Source organism: Lonchura striata, chromosome 1 (genome assembly GCF_046129695.1).
Source record: "Lonchura striata isolate bLonStr1 chromosome 1, bLonStr1.mat, whole genome shotgun sequence".
NCBI classification, from domain to species: Eukaryota; Metazoa; Chordata; class Aves; order Passeriformes; family Estrildidae; genus Lonchura; species Lonchura striata.
Window position 1 is genome coordinate 65,929,112 of NC_134603.1, and position 21,130 is coordinate 65,950,241.

The 21,130-nt window shown below is 37.4% G+C and overlaps 1 protein-coding gene across 2 annotated transcripts in view; it reads left to right on the forward strand.

Moving 5' to 3' along the window:
- TMEM245 (transmembrane protein 245) overlaps positions 1–21,130 on the forward strand; it is a 77,823-nt gene that overhangs the window by 45,985 nt on the left and 10,708 nt on the right. For both annotated transcript variants that reach the window (XM_021528770.2, XM_021528771.2), the window contains 3 exons: positions 164–286; positions 4,095–4,240; positions 20,104–20,204. In XM_021528770.2, the coding sequence (XP_021384445.2) occupies positions 164–286; positions 4,095–4,240; positions 20,104–20,204 (370 nt within the window). The remainder of the gene's footprint in view (positions 1–163; positions 287–4,094; positions 4,241–20,103; positions 20,205–21,130) is intronic.

Here is a 21,130-nt window from a genome sequence, read left to right on the forward strand (position 1 = left end):
TAGAACCTGCTATAGTGTAGGAGTGAGGGAAGATGATTTTTTTTTTTTTAATCATCATTGTTTAGCTTTATGGAGATGGATTCATCACTCAGCTAGTAATTCTCAGTCCATGCTAACAGTATCCAATGTCTAAATCTGTCTTCTCGTCTTGCTCCTTTTTCAGATCCTGGAGTCTCTGTGGATAGTGATGAGTCGCAATGTGAGCCTCTTGTTTACTACGGTTACAGCATTAGTGACAATCCTCTTCCACAGTGGGACAGCTGTTCTCAATTTTGTGCTTTCAGTGGTAAGTACCGTGTCATTGATTTACATGGTCCATTTTACTGGAGTAACCTAATTGCACATATTGCAACAATGAAAACTCAAACCTAAAGCATTGAAAACATCTTCTAAACTTATCTAATACCAAAATTCTGTAAGATTTTGCGAATTTGCTATCTGTTTTGGGGGCATTCTAGATGGAGGGCAAGATTAGGAGGTAGTAATTCTTCCTGTCATTCTGTTAGTGAAAAATTCTTGTTTCGGGCCTTGAAGGTACTAAGCTGTAGCTTGTAATATCCTGCATAACTACTGAAACCTTATGGCATGTCTACATAAGCATATCCCTACACAAGCCGTTGCTTTCAGGAGATGGAGACATTTTTTGCAGGGAAATCACCAACTTCGTTCTCTAGTTGTCTTCTGTAAAAAAAGATTGCATGAAACCATTTTATTTCTTCTTTAGTCTACAACTTCACCCAAAATGGCACATTTGAAATTGTGTATAGAAAGCTAGCATACAAAAATTGTAATCTTGGGAACTAATTGCCAGTGATTTCAAGGTACTCAAGCTCAGATAAAATATTTATCTTTAGATGCCTAATGACTTATATCAAGCTCATTGCATGCTGCTTCTGTGAGGTGTGATCCTGACAGCAGAATCCTGCCTCTTGCTGGGACACTTGTACAGTCAGCTGGTTTAGCAGAGGTAGTTGGGATCTTGCAGTGTTGGAATTCTTCTAAAGAATAGATACTTGAACTGCGCTTTGATTTTTTCATTTTTTATTTTTTCTAGTTGTTACAGAAAAGTTTTTACTAGTTTGGGGTGGCACAAGCTAACTTAAATTTCCCAACGAGATAATGCTCAAAGTGGTTGGCTTTTCTACTGATTACGTTTCAGTCCAGTTTTAGTCATCCTGAATAAAAATTAAAATACTGAATTTTATTTTAGCTTTAAAAAATTTTTCTTTAAAGCATGGAAATAATGGACACTTTGTTCAAAAGCTCCGTTTTGAAAAATACATCTTCCATCCAAAAATTAAGTAGGAATGTCAATCTGTGTAGCACATCATCTATGATCCAGTAAGACTGTGTTCAGATCTTAAACTAACTTTTGAAAACTGATCATTAGTTACAGAAGTGTCACTTTTATTTCATTTCTGAATACAAGTTCCTGTCTGCACACATGGATGGATGTATGTGCCTTTGTGTGAATGTATAGCTGTGCACATGTGTATACTCACATGTGCACTCTCTCACTCTGCTCATATTCTGTTACAAAGATTGGAAGAGATAAAGCTCCATTTGGCTGATGGGTATCTACAGTCCTGCAAGGCATGTGTAGGTTGGATGCTGTTGAACACACAACTAAACAAACAACCAGAAAAGCCAAAACAAGGAAAAAAACTCCCAACAAGCAAAAACCCTGAAGCTTTTCAGCAGAAAATGGAGTATGAAAAGCAGATACAAAAATATTTACTGAATCAATGGACCTGATGCACAAGCAATTAGGTTGTGTGTTTCTTGATACCTGTCATTTTGGTTGAGAGTGTTTACCCAGAATTTTCTCCTTGAATTCAGTCTATCCCTCCTTAACTTTGAGTATTTAATGTTTTCAGGTAGAGGACAAATTCTACAGCATGAAGTAGTAATCCCTCAATTGTTTAACTATGGAAAGGATACACTGTTTTGTCTTTGGTAAATTCTTTCTCATAGTCATTGGCAGGATCTTGAATTGTTGCTTAAGAAACAGTTTAGGTATCTCAGATATCCTGTAAAAGAGGTCTGAAAGCTTTTGGCCTCCAGCTACTCTAAGACAGTACATATTTTGTTGCTGAATGTAGCATTGAGGTTACTGTACTTGTTGGAAGAGTCCACAAGCCATTTGATAATATATTATTATATTCTGTGACTACAGGTTTCTTTTGCATTTCTACACCTATTTTGCTAAAGGAAATACATTAATTTCCTAAAAGACAGATACTCCAAAATTCCAAAGTTAATGTTGTGTGATGCTGTGGTCACATCCATCTTCTTTTAGCAGAAATTGAGTAGGATTTGTAAGTTTTCCTGTCTTGTAGTTCAGCTTAATGCTGTTTTATTCCACTGCTGTTCATTCACAGCCATTGCTTTGGCTTTCACCCTTAAAGTGGATATGTCTCTCTTGTGTCTCCTTGAGAAAGCAAGTTTGTTCTGTAAACACTGGGGAAGAACAGTGGATAAGCAGATATACTTACTGTGCTTAGAGCAAGATGCTGCTGTGTTGAAAACTGCATGTGCAGAAAGATCTGCTCAGTGGAAGGAAGACAAAACATCATCTGAGTACCTGCTTCAGTATAGAATTTTCTACTGATAGCAGGAAATATAGTAGCTTAGAAATGGCAGAGCCCATCAAGGAAGAAAAATTCTAGCCATAATCTCAGAATTACAAAGGATGTTAAAATGTGATTTAAGATTCTCTTACTTGAAGTTGTAGGAAAACCTACCTGATGCTGATACTGCTGCTGGCACTAGACTATCTCTCATTAAAGCAAGGCTTTTAATTATTATTATTTTTTTAAGCTCAAAAATAATGTTAACAGCATGCTATTAAAATATGCTGACATAACAACTTGTTTTATTAGCTGGATTAGTTTATCTCCCAAGGCAGAAGATACACACCTGGGGAGATGGAATATAGCCTAAACCAATATATGGCAATTTGGATGGGATCATTAGAGGTTAATATTTGAATGTGACTTTCAAGTTTAAGTCTGGGAGGGCAGACTAGGAGGAAAATGGTAGTAATATTTTACTGAGTATAAAGAATTTAGTAGCAGAGACAGATGTCATTTTGAGATTGGTAACGAAATATCGCAATGCAGTTTGCATTTGGTTTTCTGAGCATCTTCAGAGGGAGTGGAGGAAAAGAGCATGAGGTGTCTGCAAACTGGATGAAATGCTTGAAAGTAAGAGACTTATGGAAATCAGGCTGTTTGGCTCATAAAAAAAAGATGTGGCTTATTCTAGAATACAAGTACATTGGAAACAAAGTGAAAGAATTCTTTCTAATCTTGGGAGGAAACTAAAAAATATCTGAGTCGTGTACATAATGCAGATATAAGCTATAGTTTATGTTTGGAGCATACAGAATGGATTTTTCTTGTTTGAGGTATTCTTTTTCAAGATGGATGCAGTTCTGTGATTTGTTCTTACCCAAGAAGTTGCTGACCCACTAACAGGAATATAAGAGAAAGTTAACTGCAACATAGAGGAAGCTAATCCAATCTGATTATCATTTTTTTGTCTTTTAACTGAAACAGTGGAACTGCCATCACTTCCGCTGAGACTCATCATCAAAGTCACAGGAGGAATATTCACTTAGAATTGCCAGATTAACATAAAATTTATGGTTGTGAATTTTTGGGTAATTCATTTCTGATACCCAGCTGCATAATGACTCTTGAGACAGCCCAAATTTATTTGGCAGTTTTGTTTGCTTGTTTTGAGAATAGATGTAACTATTCAGCAATTTTTTTATCTGTTAAACATGCTGAAAAAGAACCAAAGAGCCCCACAACTATAATGTTTATCAGCAATCTAGTTCTTTGGTCTAGATGTGACTTTGGAAAGAAGCTGAACAGAGGCAGAAGTTTTATAATGTCCAACTGTAAATGTTAAGTCCTTTTTGGACAGGAGAGAAAATAATTCTTTCAGCTATGTTTTTCTAAATCCAGGCTTGTGGAAGAGCATCTTGTTCCTTTTCAGTAAAAGTCAATATCTGAAGAATAGCTGCATACTCTAATTCTGGGAAGTATTTATTACTTTGTAATTTAAAACTTCAATTTGTTTTGCAGGTGATTTTTCTGACCACGCTGTTCTACCTGTTAAGCTCCAGTGATGAGTATTACAAGCCAGTAAAATGGGTGATAAGCCTGACACCTTTGTCTCAGCCAGGTCCCTCCTCAAATATAGTTGGCCAATCTGTGGAGGAAGCAATCAGGTATATTTCTGATTTCTTGCCATCTGTTTAAATTTCTTCTTTAAATTTGATGTTCAACTGCAAATAATTAACAATTGCAACAGCTTGAGTTTCAAAGATTAATTGCAAAAGTGATTTTAAGAACCTAGCACTGATGATTTTTTCTCCTTTGATTGTTAATTTGATTTGACTTGGTAAAAAATTTCAGAGATCTGTGCTGTCACGAATAGTAGTGTTTTGTAAAACTGCTACACCCATGACATACCTAACTCATCAGGAAGCAGTGTTTGCAGTTGTATTGGCAGTAACAGCTGGTACAGCTCAGTAGGAGCAGATGCATACAGCAAAAGTTGAAATGGAGGACCTGACATCAGTGCTGTACATATTTCAGAATTATTCAGTTTGAAGTATTTTGTCTACTATTGGAGAATAAGTATTCATTTGTACCTGGAATGTATTAGATATGCTTCTGGAGAATATTTTCCAGTTTAGTTTCACCTGAAAGTTCATGATCTCCATAAACCAAATTACATCAAAGGGAACACCAGGGGAGCACTCCCCTTATCACACTTGGAACACTACTGTGCTGCACCTACAGAGTGCATCCACAGTGTTTCATACTTAGTCACCATTTTTGTGTGTTGGCTATAAACTATTGCAGTAATTAAAGGAGGATTTTTTAATGTTTTTCAATATGGTTCACAAAGATTCCACAGGAAAGCTATTTTTGGGGTTGTGCAATAAAGTTAATCGCAGATGAATTAAATCATCAGCTTTCACCTGTAAACAGCTTGAAATATTTAACATGCTGGTAATGTAATAAACTGGATTTTAAATAATGTGTTTAAGTCATGGTGTACTTTTTAAAAAGGTTGATCATCTGGGCAAAGTGAACAGACTTCTTGCTGAATTCTGTACAGCCATTGCCTTTTACACTACTGCTTTCTGTGTCATCTTGTGCATACATACAGTACATGAGTAGGCTTTAAACTGAAGAGATATTAAAGTCGTTTTCCAAACTCATTACTGAATGCTTAGCATTTTAACAATGGCAAGTTTATATTATGTTGTGTAGGATCTTGAACAATAATGCTAACTGCTGTAGTGATTTGAAATGAAGGGGCAATTCAGGTAAAAAGCAACAGATTTGGAATTCTGCCAAAAAGTTAATAGCCTTTATCTTGAGTGACTGCTATTGAGTTTTCATTGATCGCATGGTTAGTATCTCAGTTCTATCTTTTCTGAATAGTGTGAGTGGATTTAGAAACTGATACTAGTCTCAAAAATTGTTCTCTTTAGCCCAGGGTAGAGTGGAACAGTGTGGCAAAGTAGGATATGGTTTATCTGGGCATGGATGCTATGTGAGGAGGATTGTATTAAATGCAATTTTAAGTGTACAGATATGTGACACAGATGACCCAAAGTATTTTTCGGAACTGGAATAGAAGAAAGAAAGAAAATAATTTTAGAGAAGCCACAGGAAAATTAGTAGGAAAGAGCCAGCATGCATCAGTAACTGCAAGTATGATGAGAAAAATCAGTGTCTGGAGAATCTGGAAGCAGCTTGTCATACACAAAGAATCTTGGTCTGTGTATTCACTAAGGTAGCCTGAATCAGTCACTCACATTTGATTGGAGTAGCCTGTACTTGATGCCTCATTTGAATTGTTTGGATTGATTTTCTGAGATTTTCAGAAGTTTCTCACTTCTCAGTTGTACGTAGGGATTTATCCTAATGATTCTCCGCTTGCATTCCACTCAAAACTTATTGTGATCTTCAGTATGTAAATATGGCAAGTGTATTAACAATTTCTCATGAATTTATGCATGCCCAGTCTTTTGCCATATGAAAAACAATTGCTACTTCAAACCCTTTCTTTTGTACCAAAGTAGCAACTATTCTTTCTTTTTGGAGATGAGTTGCTGCTGCAGAGCTAGGAACATTAAAACGGCTTCTTCATCTCATCTGCAAATGGCATGCAAAATGGATATTAGTGCTTGGTGGCAGGATGGAAGAGGCTTCATTTGTGTTATGAATTATCAAATCATGAAACATCTGTAGTTGATTTCATCATTAGACTATGGCAGCAATACATAATATGAATTCACCCTCAAAATATCTGTGCTTGCAAGTTGACCAAAAAAATTTATTAACCAAATCTCAAAAGTCACCAATGGTGTTCTAGCTCCTACTGCTCTTCACCAGGACATATCACATGCACAAAGCTAAGACAGCATCAGTCCTGTCAAGAGGGCAGAGATCCTTCTGGCAAGAGATAGACCTAATCTCTCTGTTGCTCATAAACCAAATGACATAAAAATAATCATCCGCCATGTTGTCAGTCCCTTCTGTGCTCTTTTATTTCAAATGTATTTGTGAAAAGCACTAGGAAACTTGGATATGATCAAGGAAGTCTGTTCCCTTGTGTGCTTTACCATTTATTTCAGAGGAAAAGAGTAAAGGAAGCAGAAGAGGAGGGAAATTGGCAACTTGTTTCTGTAGCTCAAGAAATCTCTTAATTTAAATACATTACCCAGCAAGCTCTTAAACAAAGACCTTTTCCCATTTCAGTTTATCTCATTGAAACTGTGCTGTGTTTTTTATTTTATGGACTATAAATAGCTATAAATTGTATAAATACTTTTCTAATTCCTCTTGATGGGGAGTTTGCAAATACAGTGACAGCTCTCTGTTCACACAAACAGATTTATGAGCTGTATAGGGGTAAGAGCAGCTTTCCAGGCTGATTTGAGCCAAGTGTTGAATCTCACTGTTTCTGTCAAAATACCACAGATTATAAATCTGAATTTGAGTAGTGGGAAAAAATAGATGCAGCTGTGGTGACACTGTAGGAGTTTTGAAGAAGCTGAGTGTAATCCAAGAACTGCCTGCTTTAAACCATGGGATGAATTGCCCTTCTGGCCTTTGATAGGAAATTTATTCATCCAGGATGCCAGAGAGGCAAAATGCCAGCAGCATGTATCAGGTGGTGGGATCAAGCAGGGATTTCACAAGAGCATGACGATATGCCTGCTCCAAGAGCTTTTTTGGCAAACCTAGTGGTACAAAGGCAGAGCCATGAAATAGAGAAGATCACTTGGAGGCACCAGCCAGCATGGCTCCACCAAGGACAAGTTGTGCTGGAGAAAGCACGAATCTTGCTTTGAGGAGGTGACTGTCCTCAAAGGAGGACCAGGGGCCTCCCACAGTAACCATCTGGGTGAGCATGGGCAGGAGAAAGGAATGGCTGTAGGAGCTCTGCTGTGTGCTCAGCAGGCCAAATTCCAACTCTGGAGATGCTGCTGGTGGCAGTGTGACTCAGAGCAGTGATGGGTGCTGCTGATGATAGTCTGGAGTGAGGGCTTGGGTGATGGTCGGAGATCACCTTCTGCGCGGTTGTGGGTGTCCCTTCCCATCTGTAGAAGGCAGAACAGCTGATGGGAATGTCCCTTGCCATGTGGGGAAGGCAGCATTTTGATGGAAGGCCCTCCTCTCCCCAGTCCGTCAGGCCTCAGTGATGAAGAGAAGGCACCTTTTCATGGGGGGCAGTGGGAAGGAAGGGGTCGTGCAACCCTTGGCAGTCGACAGAAGAACTCTTCTCTACGTCTCCCATGGGACTGGAAGGCAAAAGGCAATCTAAGGAATGCTCTGCTACTAGTTTTGTCTTTTCCTGTGCCTTTACTCCAGATATATGCCTTTGAGTTCTTTCAATTCTCACTGGCAGTGCTGCCTGCCTCCCAAGCAGTCCTCCAGATGGGAATTGGCAGTGTTTGGACTATGGAACAAACACAGATTTGCAAATTGGTCACTAACCAGTTTTCCCAATTTTGAGTAACTTTCATCATGAAAATGCTCCTCTGATTTTAGACTAAACACTTGTGTATGCTTTGTTGTCATATATTGCATTTGTGTCTCCTCATTGTTTGCATCTGTGGAAAGGCAGCATTTAATCTACAGGGAAGAGGAAAGGTCAGTAACTGTGTGATGACTTCCTAAAACACAGTAAAAAATCTGGGATTAAGATTACTACCGATGCCATGTGTGACCACAGGGATTTCTGACTGATGTATGAAGTACTGGTTCTCTTTCAAATCAACCAACTAATTCAAAATTCCATGCTGGAGCTTCATGTGCCATTGCCTGTAAATGAGGTGGGAAATAAAAATTTAGGAAAGTTATTATCATCCCAAATACTGCTAGTGCAGTATTTTACAGCAGTAAAAGAGTTTCTGTTCTCTAGTAGTTTTAGTCCTTCAAGCCCAAGTGGTGTATCGGTTTTCCTTTTTCTTTGGTTTGCAATCTCAGGTCTTTCTCAGTTTGATTCTAACTTTCTTGGTGTGGTTACATTTCATTACTCTTTTTTAATTCTTTATATATTCTTCATTTGTCCTTGGCATTTAATCCCTCCACAGTTCTGTTTTTTTTTTTTTCTTCCTTTTTTTTTTTTTTTTTTTTTTTTTTTTTTTTTTTTCCTGTTTTCCATATTGCATAAGTGGGTATCAGGACAAAAATGTGACTAATTACAGCAGTAATGTTTCATCATGTGTGAGAGTCTGCCTTGATTGACAGTGGTGGTTAGTGAATATAGCAAATACATGATTTACTTACACTGATACCACTTAAAGTCAGCTATAGGGATGAAGAAAGGAAAACAGGGAGGGGCCTGATGGCTGTGGCAGAAGGATTATGCCAGAGTAGGTTGAGTTGCAAGCAATCTTTTGGCACCAATCTGTTAGGTTTAGGAATATGACTTGGTTTAGAAACATGAGGAACACTTGGAAGAGTTTTGTGTATTTAGATAATTTTAACTCTGAATATTAGTTAGTGAATTTTTTCATTGTAACTATAATAATTAATGTAGTATTTTGACGGTTCAGTGGAATCTCATGTAACAGTGTGAGATTTGCTTTGTTCAGAAGGGTTCTGTAAAATAAAGTTGGTTCATGAGTCCCCTACTTTACTGGTTAGGTAGGAAAATTAAATTCTTTACTGCTGAAATAGGGAGGGGGTGCTCTTGTCTGGATTGTTATTTTTATTTTGTTTTTGTCCTGAATGGATGAAGCAGTAATTCTCCAAATCACAGGTTTCCAAGTAGTAGCATGCACACCTTTGCCTGAACCATTTTCCTTTCCCTGAGCAGCATGTCGTTCTCTTCCTGAATGCACCATACCCTTCTTCCCTGAAGCTCCCATTCTGCTTGCTCTGGTGGAGATATTGCACATTACTAAGTTGCACGTTCTCACGGCCTCAGTGCAATTTAGTGTGTGCGATACTTTCACATGAGTGCATGCACACGGGTATGGCTGTGGCTTAAAGTTACTGCAGCTTTCAGTTTTGGTGGGGCCTGATTACATTGTGAAATGGTCTTAAACCCAGATCAGTGTTTTGAGTGATGCCTTGAAACATGTGTTAGTGGAAGTTTGTACAGTAGTGCCAGGAAGATGAGTACTGTTTGTTTTCAATTTGAGAAGGGTTATCATTATTTGCTTCATTTTCTTCATTTGCCATGCACGACTCAAATTTGATCAGATCTTTGTTGGTTATAAAAAAGTTACTTGAAATATTACATATTTCTAAAGAGGAAATTGCTAATCCTTAGCTGAAATTGGTTGTAAAGTCAAAAGAAAGATTTGATATGAAAAAACCTATAGTGTCTTGATGGATCAAATTGGTTCTTAATGAAATTTCAGCTTTTATTTATTAACATCTAAAGAGGTCTGTAAAGAGCTAGCATGCAAACAAACAAACAAACAAAATTCTCAGCTGTTTAAGCATCTAATTGGTTTGCTGTTGCATCCTGGCAGTCATTATGGAGAAAATGAGACAATGATACAATTCCCACAGAAAACAATAATCTTCCAGCATGTTAAGCTAATGCTTAGAAAAAGCAAAATGTGTGATCTTGTTTATTTTATTGCAACATTAATAATTTCTTTCAGATAAATTTTTCAAAGAAAACTATTAACTGATGTTGTTTCAACAGAATTCTTGCATGCAGTGAATGTTCTTTAGTAGCAGGAGTTACTTCTTGCTGAAATCTTATGTCACAGGAATGCATTTAGCAGGACTTACTGAAATTTTTCAAGCTTTGCTTAAGGTGTATGTTATGAGATGGGAATAGAATTGAACAATTGTCTTAGTGATTCTGTCTTAATCATGAAGCCAATGGCATCCTGTCTTGTATCAGCATCAGTGTGGCCAGTGAGAGCAGGGTACCTGTACTCAGCACTGGTGAGATCACACCTTGAGTGCTGTGTCCACTTCTGGGCCCCTCAATATAAGAAGGACACTGAGGTGCTGGAGCAAGTCCAGAGAAGGGCAGTGAAGCTGGTGAAGGGTCTGAACAAGAGTCCTGTGAGGGACAGCTGAGTGAACTGGGGGTGTTCAGGCTGGAGAAAAGGGGTCTTGGTGGGACCTTATCACTCCCTACAGCTCCTGAATGGAGGGTGTAGCCAGTTGGGAGTTGGCCTCTTCTCCCAGGTATGAGAAGAAACTGCCTCAAGCAGCACGAGGGAAGATTCAAGTTGGACATTAGAAGAATTTCTTCACAGAAAGGGTTGTCAAGCTTTGGAGTGGACTGTCCAGGGAGGTGGTGAAATCACCATTCCTAGAAGTATTTAAGAAACAGCCAGATGTGCCATTTAGTGGCATGGTTTAGTTTACAGGGTGGTGATGAGTCAAAGGTTGGACTTGATGATGTTGGAGGTCTTTTCCAACCTAAATGATTGCATGATTATCTAATGAAATAATTGCCTAGTCTAAAACTGGGAATGACAGCCACTTATATTTTGTTTTTAATTATATTGAAGAAAGAAAAGCTTCAGTTGAGTTATTGGAAAAAGAGAAGACTGTAGTCTGTAAATATTTTAAGAGATGCCACATTATTTCACTACATATGCTGAACCAAATTGAAAATAACCATAGCCTAATTATTTTAGTGGGATAGATATTTTTAAGCTGCCTATTTTAGTAGCAGTAAACACGTGACTTGCTCACACATCTTTAGTCTTAAATATTCTCATATTTGCAAAAAGAACCATCCTAGGATTTGTCTTTACCTGTATTTCCTTTTATATAGAAAATACTTCTTAAACACAAAAGCTGTGTATTGCTTTATGTACACACGATCTCAATCAGTTATTCAAAGAGTATTTCAAAGAAAAATGGATTTTCAAAGAAAATTTCAGAAAATAATTTATGTGCTCCAAAATTTACCTGAAACTATGAAAAAAATGTTCATTATTATTTTGGTGAAGCATGTCACAGTCTCTAAATTGAATCTGAATTTTACAGTTTACTACCTCTAATTCATAAGATTGTCTAAGTGCATAACCTGATGCTGAAGCGGACAGTTCTGTTCTCTCTGCCCTGTAGGCTGGTATCAAACACATTGAGAGGCTACTGAGGACTCCTTGCTTTATGAGGGACAGTGCCAATATTTTGCCATTGGCTTCTTTCATATTGCAGATAGCATGTTCTGTATGTTCTAACAGCAATTTGTCTTAGTGCATATTTCTAGTGTGAAATCTCTGGCTGTCCAGTGTTTTTTAAGACTGAAACACCTGTAAACATGCAGAGGATGTGTGTTAGTGCATGTGCAAGTGGGAGCACATTTAAACACATAAGCAGATTTCCCTGCAATCTTTAATGTAACTACACTGCATCTTGGGTACAAGTCCCTTAGTTACGTGTTGCACTTAGGCTTATATGTACACACTACTTTTCTTCACTACAGCAACTTTTTAAAGGTTACTTATATGTTAAAACCCAATATTTGAATGAATGATTAATTGGTAATGACATAAACTGTACCATTAAAGAGAGTGATGCCTAAGACACATCTGGAATTTAGATCAGGCAGTTAGTTTTTCTCTTTGCTTCTAAGGCAGGCTAACTGGGAGGGATGGAAAGAAAAAGGTTGCTGAAAGACTTAATTAAATATATAAGAAAAAGATATTCCATTAGGTAATTCTAAGAATAGAAGTATAGTATTAGAATTATTTCTAGTATAGAGTTGCAGGGTTCTATGTTTGCATATATGATAATTATTTATGTGTGATTTAATGTTGCAGTATATGTTATTACAGTCTTGGTTAGATTTCTGCTATCTAAAATACGGATTTACTGAAGTGTAAGAAGACAGCATGAAGTCTTATATGAAACTTCAGGATTTCCTGATATTTCAAAGATTTAACATCACAGCTTTAGCTTTTCACTCTTTCAAGTTATAAGGTCAATCATTGTTTATTGTCTCCACCGACAGAAGCAATGTAAATACGCCCTTCTTTATGCTTATGTTTCATAATTTTATAATAGGAATAATCTGAACAGCCTAGGAGTTCCTAAATATAAGACTGCAATGGATCTCAAGCAGTACTGACTGAAGCCAGCTGTTGCTCTCATTAGTGAATTTTTCATGCTAAAACGGGAATCCTAAAGAATTTACATCCTTACAAGTGGAGTGGAGAACAATAAACATTAATGCCAGTGGATGCTAATAACTGAGTAAGGCTGCAGGGAACAGCAAAATATTAAAGGCCATGAAAATAAGAAACTGTCCTCTTAAAAGCTAAAGTTTTCACTATGAAATGAAAGGATCATAAACTTCAGCAGATAGAATTAGGTATAAAGCACCTAGAAGTAGGTACTGAGTTGGATTCATTTACTCAAAGCTCCACAAAATGCTGTTAAGCAAACGTGTAATTTTCACATGCGACAGGAGCAACAAGCAGTCAGAGGGCTGAGGGGATAACAAGGGGTACTCAGCAACCACAAGGCTCAGGTTGTTGCAGGGGGGATGAAAATTCATGCTGTTTCACTTATTTCTGTGAAGTAGAGGGAGTCACATTGTAAAACCTTTCTTATGGATGAGCTAAAGCAGACTCTCTCAGAAATTACAGTGACTGTAGAAGAGCTTCTAGAACAAAACAGATAAAATGAGCAATAGCAAATTGTTGGGAGTGACTGATGATAAGTCACTATAGAAATCTCAGGGACAAAATAAAAAAAAAAATGTTTCCAGGAAACCCAGAAAGTACAAACTTGTAAGCTGGATAGATATTGGTACTGTAAGGCTTAGTAGGAAGTTAAGGGCATACCAGCACCTGGTGAATATGGTTTAGTTGCAAAGAATCAGTGGAGTTCTCACAGAAGGGAAGTTCTGCCTCATTCCTCATGTTTTTTGAAGTGTGGGCAAGACAGACCTGTAATAAGTTCATCTGTGTGCTATGTTCTACCAAAATTTATTAAAGGCTTTTTACAGTATCACTTTCCTGAGTCTTTGGAAGATAAGGGATATTGCCTTTTTACAGGCAGAGGGTAGGTTTAAATTAGATATAAGGAAGAAATTCTTTACTGTGAGAGTGGTGAGACACTGGAACAGGTTTCCCAGAGAAGTCGTGGATGCAGCAGGACTGTGAAAAACTCAGTAAGAAGACAGCAGTGTCTGGGAAATAAAATGACTGATGAAATGTAGTATAGATGAAAGTGATGCATATGGGGGAGAACCAGTCCTAACTTCACACATAAACTGATTACTGCTGTGCTGACTCTTTATCACTTGGGAGCTGTATTTTCTGGTACACAGGCTAGCTCAGTGCTTAAAAAACATGTGCCAGGCATATCAAACATTAAGATTTGTAACCACAGACCTAGACAACACAGAATAGTACTCTCATTGTATGAAGCTATGATTTTCCTATACCCTGAGTTACTGTGTGCTGCATCTCAAAAAGCTAGGAGTGCAACAAGCCTGGTTAGAGAAAGGAAGGCATGCATCAGTTTCCCTGTGAGGAATGACTGAGCTCCTTAGGACTCTTCAGCCTTGAAAAAAGGATGTTACGCAATTGAGGTTTGTAAAATCAGAGTCAGTGTAAAAAGGATGACTGAGTTGGACTGTCTATGGTCCCTTCTAAGATAAAATCTTAACATCACCAAAAAGCGACCAGGCACTCCCAAAAAATGCACTGGTTCATGAAGCAGGTAGAAGGGCATGGGTAAGGTCTTGCAAAAAAACCTTGTTGCAGCAACTTGCAGGATTGAACAGGAGGACTAAGAAGATACATTAATTGAAGATTAATTAATAGAAAGCCTGCATGAGGTTCATAACATCCCCTGAGGTGGAAGTAGAGGTTGGAAGAATGCTGTGAGGGGATTGTTGAAGAGGTTTGTCTATTTCTTGTGTTTTCTTAGCATCTGCTTCTGGACTCTACTGGAGATGGGATGCTGGCTAGACAGATCTTTTGTCTGAATAAGTTTGCCTTTTTATAGCTTATGTTCCAAGATCAATTTTAAGACCAGTGCTTATGTTCCAAGATCAATTTTAAGTATTTCACTTAGTAAACATTGTCTACTCATGATAAAAATCTGGAAGTGTTAGAAATGGATGATTCAGAAATAACTGGTCCTTTCAAATGTGCTTCTCGGAAGCATAATTGTAAGCTTACAATATGCCAAAGTAGTAATTAATAAAATAATACAAATACAAAGGCATTTTAAATAGTCAGATAATTTCTCACAAGTTAATTGTTATATTTCACAGCATATAGACATTTCTCTGTTAGGGAAAAAAGTCTGTGTGCCACTGTGTACTTCAGGCTGGTTGCCACACTTTAATGGTGTTTTGATAAAGTCATTGGAGCCTTGTCCTGCCTTGGGAGGTGCATGCAATATTTGCATCAGTTATACCATCTGGAGGAACCATGCTTTGATAGAAGACTGTATCACTTTTTCTGATTAGTGTCATTACTAGCCTGCATATGTTGGAGCTGTTTTGTTTGGTTGTATCATTCATGAGGAGGAATTAATTTCAGCAGCAAAACTGTTGAAATCTTGTCATGGAGTCATCTCTGAAATTAATTTGCATATTTATATTGCTCCTGAGATGATCTTACTCTGTCAAGAAACACTTCCTGCCACTTCAGCTTTATTCGTAGCTGGAATCTATCTTAGTGCACTTAGCTTACTTTCATGTTAAATTTGAAACTGAAATATAAAGAGGGTCGTTTTTTATTCCTAAAAGAACAGAACCCTTAAAGTGATTCAAAGAATAGCTAAGAGGTTTTTTTCAGAAGGACTTCTTGAAGTAATTTCATTCTTCAGTGTGTTCACCTGGTGATCACTTGAAGTTTGGGGGATCATTGTAGAAGAATACATTTGTCTTTTCAAAGATAATAGCTGTCACTGGCAATTTCACACACCTCCAAGAGTTCTTTGGTTTGGAACTTAGGGTGACAGTGAGTGTTAATTTCAGCTGGGGTAAGACAGCACTGATATGTTCTTGTTCTCCAGCCATGAGTGTAGTGGCTCCTGGTGGGAATGCAACTATTTAGGTCACTGCTTATGAGTTGGTTGGAGAGTAGAGACCTGAGCTATTTTTTTAAAAGTAACCCCTCGTGTAACCATTGTCATGAATTCACTGTAAAAATGAAAAAGCTGAATTCAGTGTAGAAAGTATCATGGCACATAACGAAGACTGTGCTGGCAGGTAGACAGAGGAAGGGTCATCTGGGACAGAACTGAATCTTTGGAACGGGGGGATGGAAGGGCTCCTTCCCTGGGACACATCTGAGGTAACCTGATCTGAAGATAAATTGTGAAACCATGCTGTGAAGTTTTGAATGCATTTCACTTACACTTTGAACTCTCTTTTAAAATGTGATGGTTTTATTCTCAAGAGAAACTGAATAGCTGAGTGAGGTCTCTTAAAGCATCATTTTGAATTAGTCAGTTTTCTGTACAGAAAGGTTTACAACAAAGATGTAGTACAATCCTTTTAGTGTCTGCTCAGAGAAGATGGGAAAATACTAATCATCAGTAGTGTGAGGAAGATGACAAAATAGTGAAATTGTCCAATTCTAACAGTATGTTTGGCTGAGGGTGTTCCCATTACCAAGCTTGCATTTTAATTGGATTGCAAACTGTTGTATGGATTGTAAAGGGTTTTGTAAGGAATTTAGAGAAACGCTATTTCTTGCAAACTTTTCCAAAGATGAATACTAGTTTTTTCTAGTTTTTACTCTCATGCCCATTCACAAGCCAGGGTTCATATGCCTGTTCATATAAATTTAGTGTAATAACCAGAAAATCCCTCTTCTGAACTTACGCTTACTCAAATCTTTCTGGTAACTCAAATTCTCATTATTTCAGCCCATATGTTCTTCTTTCCTCCAGTGCTCTGGGAGCAGAGAGATCTAGAAAATCAAATTAACTCCAAGGTCAAAAATCCATGATCTGAGCTGAAGGGCTCTTTTCATCTGGGGATGCTGCAGCATTAAGTTGAAACTTTTGAAATCTCATTGTGTCAATAACAGCGAGCAGACTTTACCTGCAGGCTCTGTGAAGTGCACCTGAATTCAGGTGGACATACATCTGATATAAACTACAATAGTAATAAAAGGGAAGCTCTAGACTTTTTATGGCAAATCTGTAAAAGAGAAAAAAAAAAAACACGAAACCCTGAAAAGGTGGCCCTTTCCCTTGTGGAATCTACAAGCAAATTCCCTACCTTAGGGACAGAACTTAGTAGAAGAAACTTTTACACAAAAAAAAAAAAAAAAAAAAAAAAAAAAAATGGCCAGCTGTGAAGAAGCATTTCACAGAAGTTTCTTCATTTTTAGTCTGAATAATATGAAGCATGACCCATGTACTCTGATTTTTTTTAATTTTACGTGCTTTTCAAAGCTCAGTAAAATGGAATATGTATGTCTGAGTATGCCTTGTGCCAAATTGGCATGAAGTGCTCATAAATTACACATTTGCAGATGACAGCTCCTGCAGGTAAAGTGGTTCATCCAGATAACAGTGCCAAAGTGAGACGTGAGCAGCAATTGGATTTTCTGATTTCTGAATCATACAATTACACTTGTATATCAAAGGAAGCTGTATGTGTGCCAGTAATGTATTAAGAGATGAAACTTACTTACTGTCATAATTACACCAGGAAGGTCTGCATTTTACAGATGGTAATAAATTCATGCAGCACTGGCAGTGGCACACTCACATCATCTTTTAAGGTCTGATATCTCAGGTGCAGAATAGCTGAAACAAAGTGTGGATAAGATTGTAGTTATTGTTTTCAGAATTACTTTTTTGCTGCCTTAACCATAAAGCAAAATATATAGGAATTTCCAGACTTTGATACAATTTTTATTTTTTGTGACAGGTACCAGAAAGTAACAAATATGAGTTTTCAGAGATATTAAGGTTCTCATGGCCCACACTTGCCACAAAATAGTATCCCCTGTGCCTTTATTATGAGCTCTTATGACTTCAATTGAGACAGACACAAACCAGGGGGAGGGAGAGGAGAAGAATGAGACTAGGTGCAGCCTTCTCTCTCTTCCTGCTTCACCCCTGGCACTTCCCAACTCTGTAAGGTGCTTTCTCCTCTCAGTGTATTAGCTGTGAGTGTTAGAAGCACAGAGGCAGAGAGATGCTGTACTGTTCTACAGTCTCTTAGAGGTATGTACTGTTTGGCCATTGAAATATGTTATGTGTCAACTTGCAGAATGATATCAGACAAGGACTACCTGTGAGTCCTGGACTAGTTTTTTTCTTGTTCTACCAGTGCATCTGACTGCCAGCTCCTTGAGCTGAGACTAAGAAAGCAACTCGTTTTCTAGACACCTTCAACATTTTTTCCACTGGGTTGCTCTCTCTGTTTTTGTTACCGTAATAGCACTGTCTTCTCTTCATCTGTAATCTCTCTGGGAAAATCTAAAATGAGTGCTTGTAGATGGTTATTTTAATTTCAGCTGAAGTTGCTACTTCACATACTTTTTTGTCTCATCTCTTGTACACTGAAATGTAGTTTTCGTGCATACATATAAAAATTGTTAAGACCTTGTTAAATTTACTACAGTACAGAAAACATCTTTTTGAAAAAAATAAGGAGATACTCAAGGACTCTTATAAAATATTTTTGACAACTGTGATGTGTTTGTGCCACAGTTCCTGTTGGATAAGAAAAAGATTTGCTTGAAGATTACTGCACAGGTCCTTCCTAGAAAGATATTATGCTCCTGTGATATCCTCAGAAAGAGTAGACGTGAGTTAAATGTCACAAAAAATGCAGAAAATTAAGACTTTTAAGTAGCTAAAATATGAAAGTATCTTGAATTTTTAATGCAAACTCACATTTAGCATTGTTATTGTGGCCATGGGTCTTGGGATTTTCTTGCCTCCTTGCCAAATATTTTATTTTATATATGAAACATCTTTTAAGTCAAATACAAGTGAGTATGTCACTCATCAAAATTTGTAGATTTTATGTATTTTGGTCTCACTTTCCATTTTAATATAATAAAAGTTCATCTAAACTGAGAAGTATTGAGGCTTTTTTTTTTACTGGGGCCACCACATATTTGTAAACGTTCTCTGCCTTTCTTTTTGCGCCATGTAACTCTTGTCTGTCAAAGATTAGACTTGTTATTTCAGGTCATTCTTTAAAGCTTGCTTTCTTTTTTTCTTTATTTTCCTTCTTTTGAAGGGGAAGGGGCTTTATTTTCCCTATTTTGAAGGGGAAAATGGCTGACAACAGTTGTTTCTGGTTAGTCTTTTATAAGAATCTCACATTTTGAACAGTAGTGTTGATGTGTGAAGTGTATTATGCACTCATAGCTTCCAGAGAATTCATTTTAAATAAGACAATTTTGATTCTGAAATCATGTAGAAATCTAAAAGTGAGCTCTTAGGTAGGAAACAATGGCAAAAATATGCACACTGCATACGGAAATAATAATGAGGATAGTGGGCAAAGAAGCAAAACCTGGGAGTCTTGGAATTCATTTTGGTAGCTCAGAAAAAATTCTACCTAGTAGTTTAATATAACAGTATCACAGGTTTCTTTGTTACGAGTTTTTATGGACACAATGGAGGAAGGAAACTCTGCTGTTACAGGCTTTAGATCCAGAAAGGGCAGTTTATCTATGCCCTCCAAAGATTGCTGTTGTATGTCTTCCTGTCCTCTTTGCCCTGGTGCCAGGGTTCCCAAAACTGCCAAGACACAATCACTATGAGTTATGAATGGGAAATTAACATCAGGAAACTTCACGTTTATCTTTGCTAAGAGGGTGCATGTGCCACCACTTGTGCAGTGATGGAACTGTGAGAACTGTTCTGAGTTGTGAAGCTGAAATAGTGATCTCAGGAAACTTCACTTCTCAATTATGGGTGAAAAACTAACATAATACAATAATGAGATTGGGCAGTTTGAGATTATGGTTTTAGGGACTGTAGATGTAAGGCATGGGTTTCTAGTTCAGTTATGGGATATTCCACATGTGTACCTGCCCTAGTGCTGTAATAATGTCGCAGCACTTAGCTCCTGTTTGCTGTTTCATGAAGCAGTAGTCACACTTAATTGAGGAGAAATTTGGATTCAGTCCCGTTTCAGCAGGATTGAATTAGGTTACTAGGTTTTACTATTTAGTTTTTAGTAGTGTAGCCTAGTAAACAACCTAAAAGCTGGGGAATCCAGTGAAAAAGAGCAGGTATAGTAAAGTGAGCAGATGAAGAAAATGAATGAACACCTAAAAGTGGAAAAGAGGAAAGAAAAAGTAGTTTGTATGAAGAATGGTACTGCATCTCATAAAAAAAAGGTTATTTTTAATAGAGAATGTAGTCTGATACTTGAGCAGTTTCTTTCAAGGAATTTATCCCTGTAACCCATTATTTTTTGTGTCTAAATGCTTTTAATAACATATGTAGTAAGTATACTTACTTACTTAGGGAACAGATATATAAAGGGCTCTGTGTTACATTTTGCGATGTCTTATTTGTGGCACTGATGGCTTTTCAGTTATTGAAAGCAACCCATGTCTGTATCTTCATTATTCTTGGAATCCTCTTGCTAATAATAATAGAGTTTCTTTGATCGTTTTAGAGGTGTGTTTGATGCTTCCCTCAAAATGGCTGGGTTCTATGGACTCTACACTTGGCTGACTCACACTATATTTGGGATTAACATAGTCTTCATACCATCTGGTAAGCATTTGAGCAATTATATTAATAAATAATATTTTGTAATTATTTATTGTACAAAATCAGAAATACTAAGTTTTGCTGACAAGCTGAGGTCTGATCTCGGAGAGTATGACTGTGGGAAGGGTGGAGAGAAGGCCCTGATTGCTGTCTTACCCTGAGCCTTGCCTTTCTGCTTTCACAGCACATTGCCTGCAGTTATTTTACCTCTTCTTTCTGTTTCATTTGCTAGATCCAATTCCTTCTCCCTTGTATTCAGTCCAAGTGTTTTCAGGTTTTTTTCTTGGCTTCTGTTTCTTTCAGAGTTGACAGGTGCTGATTTTTCAAGATGCCTAAATGCAGGAAGATGTGGTATCATGAAAATGCATGATAGAGGAATGCTTCTTATTCTCAGTGTCATTCTCTGACTGTATTACCAGCCTTTGGTTTTCTTTTATTATTTAGTTTTGGAAATGGCTGGACAGTTTCTCATAGAAAAACCTCCCCTGTTCCTCTTTGCCCTTCTTTCTCTAAAAAGAATGGTAGTAATTGTAAAATATTTGTGTACAAGGAAGCATTAAGGGGAAGCTATGAAGCAACAAACCCCAATTTAATGGAAAATGGCTGTATTGCAAACTGCAACTGTCTTAAAGGCATTGATTGTCACTACAACTACTTAGAAAGTAATCAATCTTATTTTTTTCAACTACATGCAAAATCTTAAAAGTTGTTGCTTTCTGGTTAATGAGACCAAAAAAAAATACCCCACTTAATTGTGCTTTGTATTATGTTTATAATACAGGAGGTGGATGAAATTATAGTGGCAGCAGATCTGCATTGCTTTAGATTACAACAGGTTTTTGTTGTAAGCAGAAGGGTGTGCAGCTGTGTGAACACGTTTGCATACAGAAATATATGTCAAAAATCTCATGTTTGCCTGCTTTCTCACT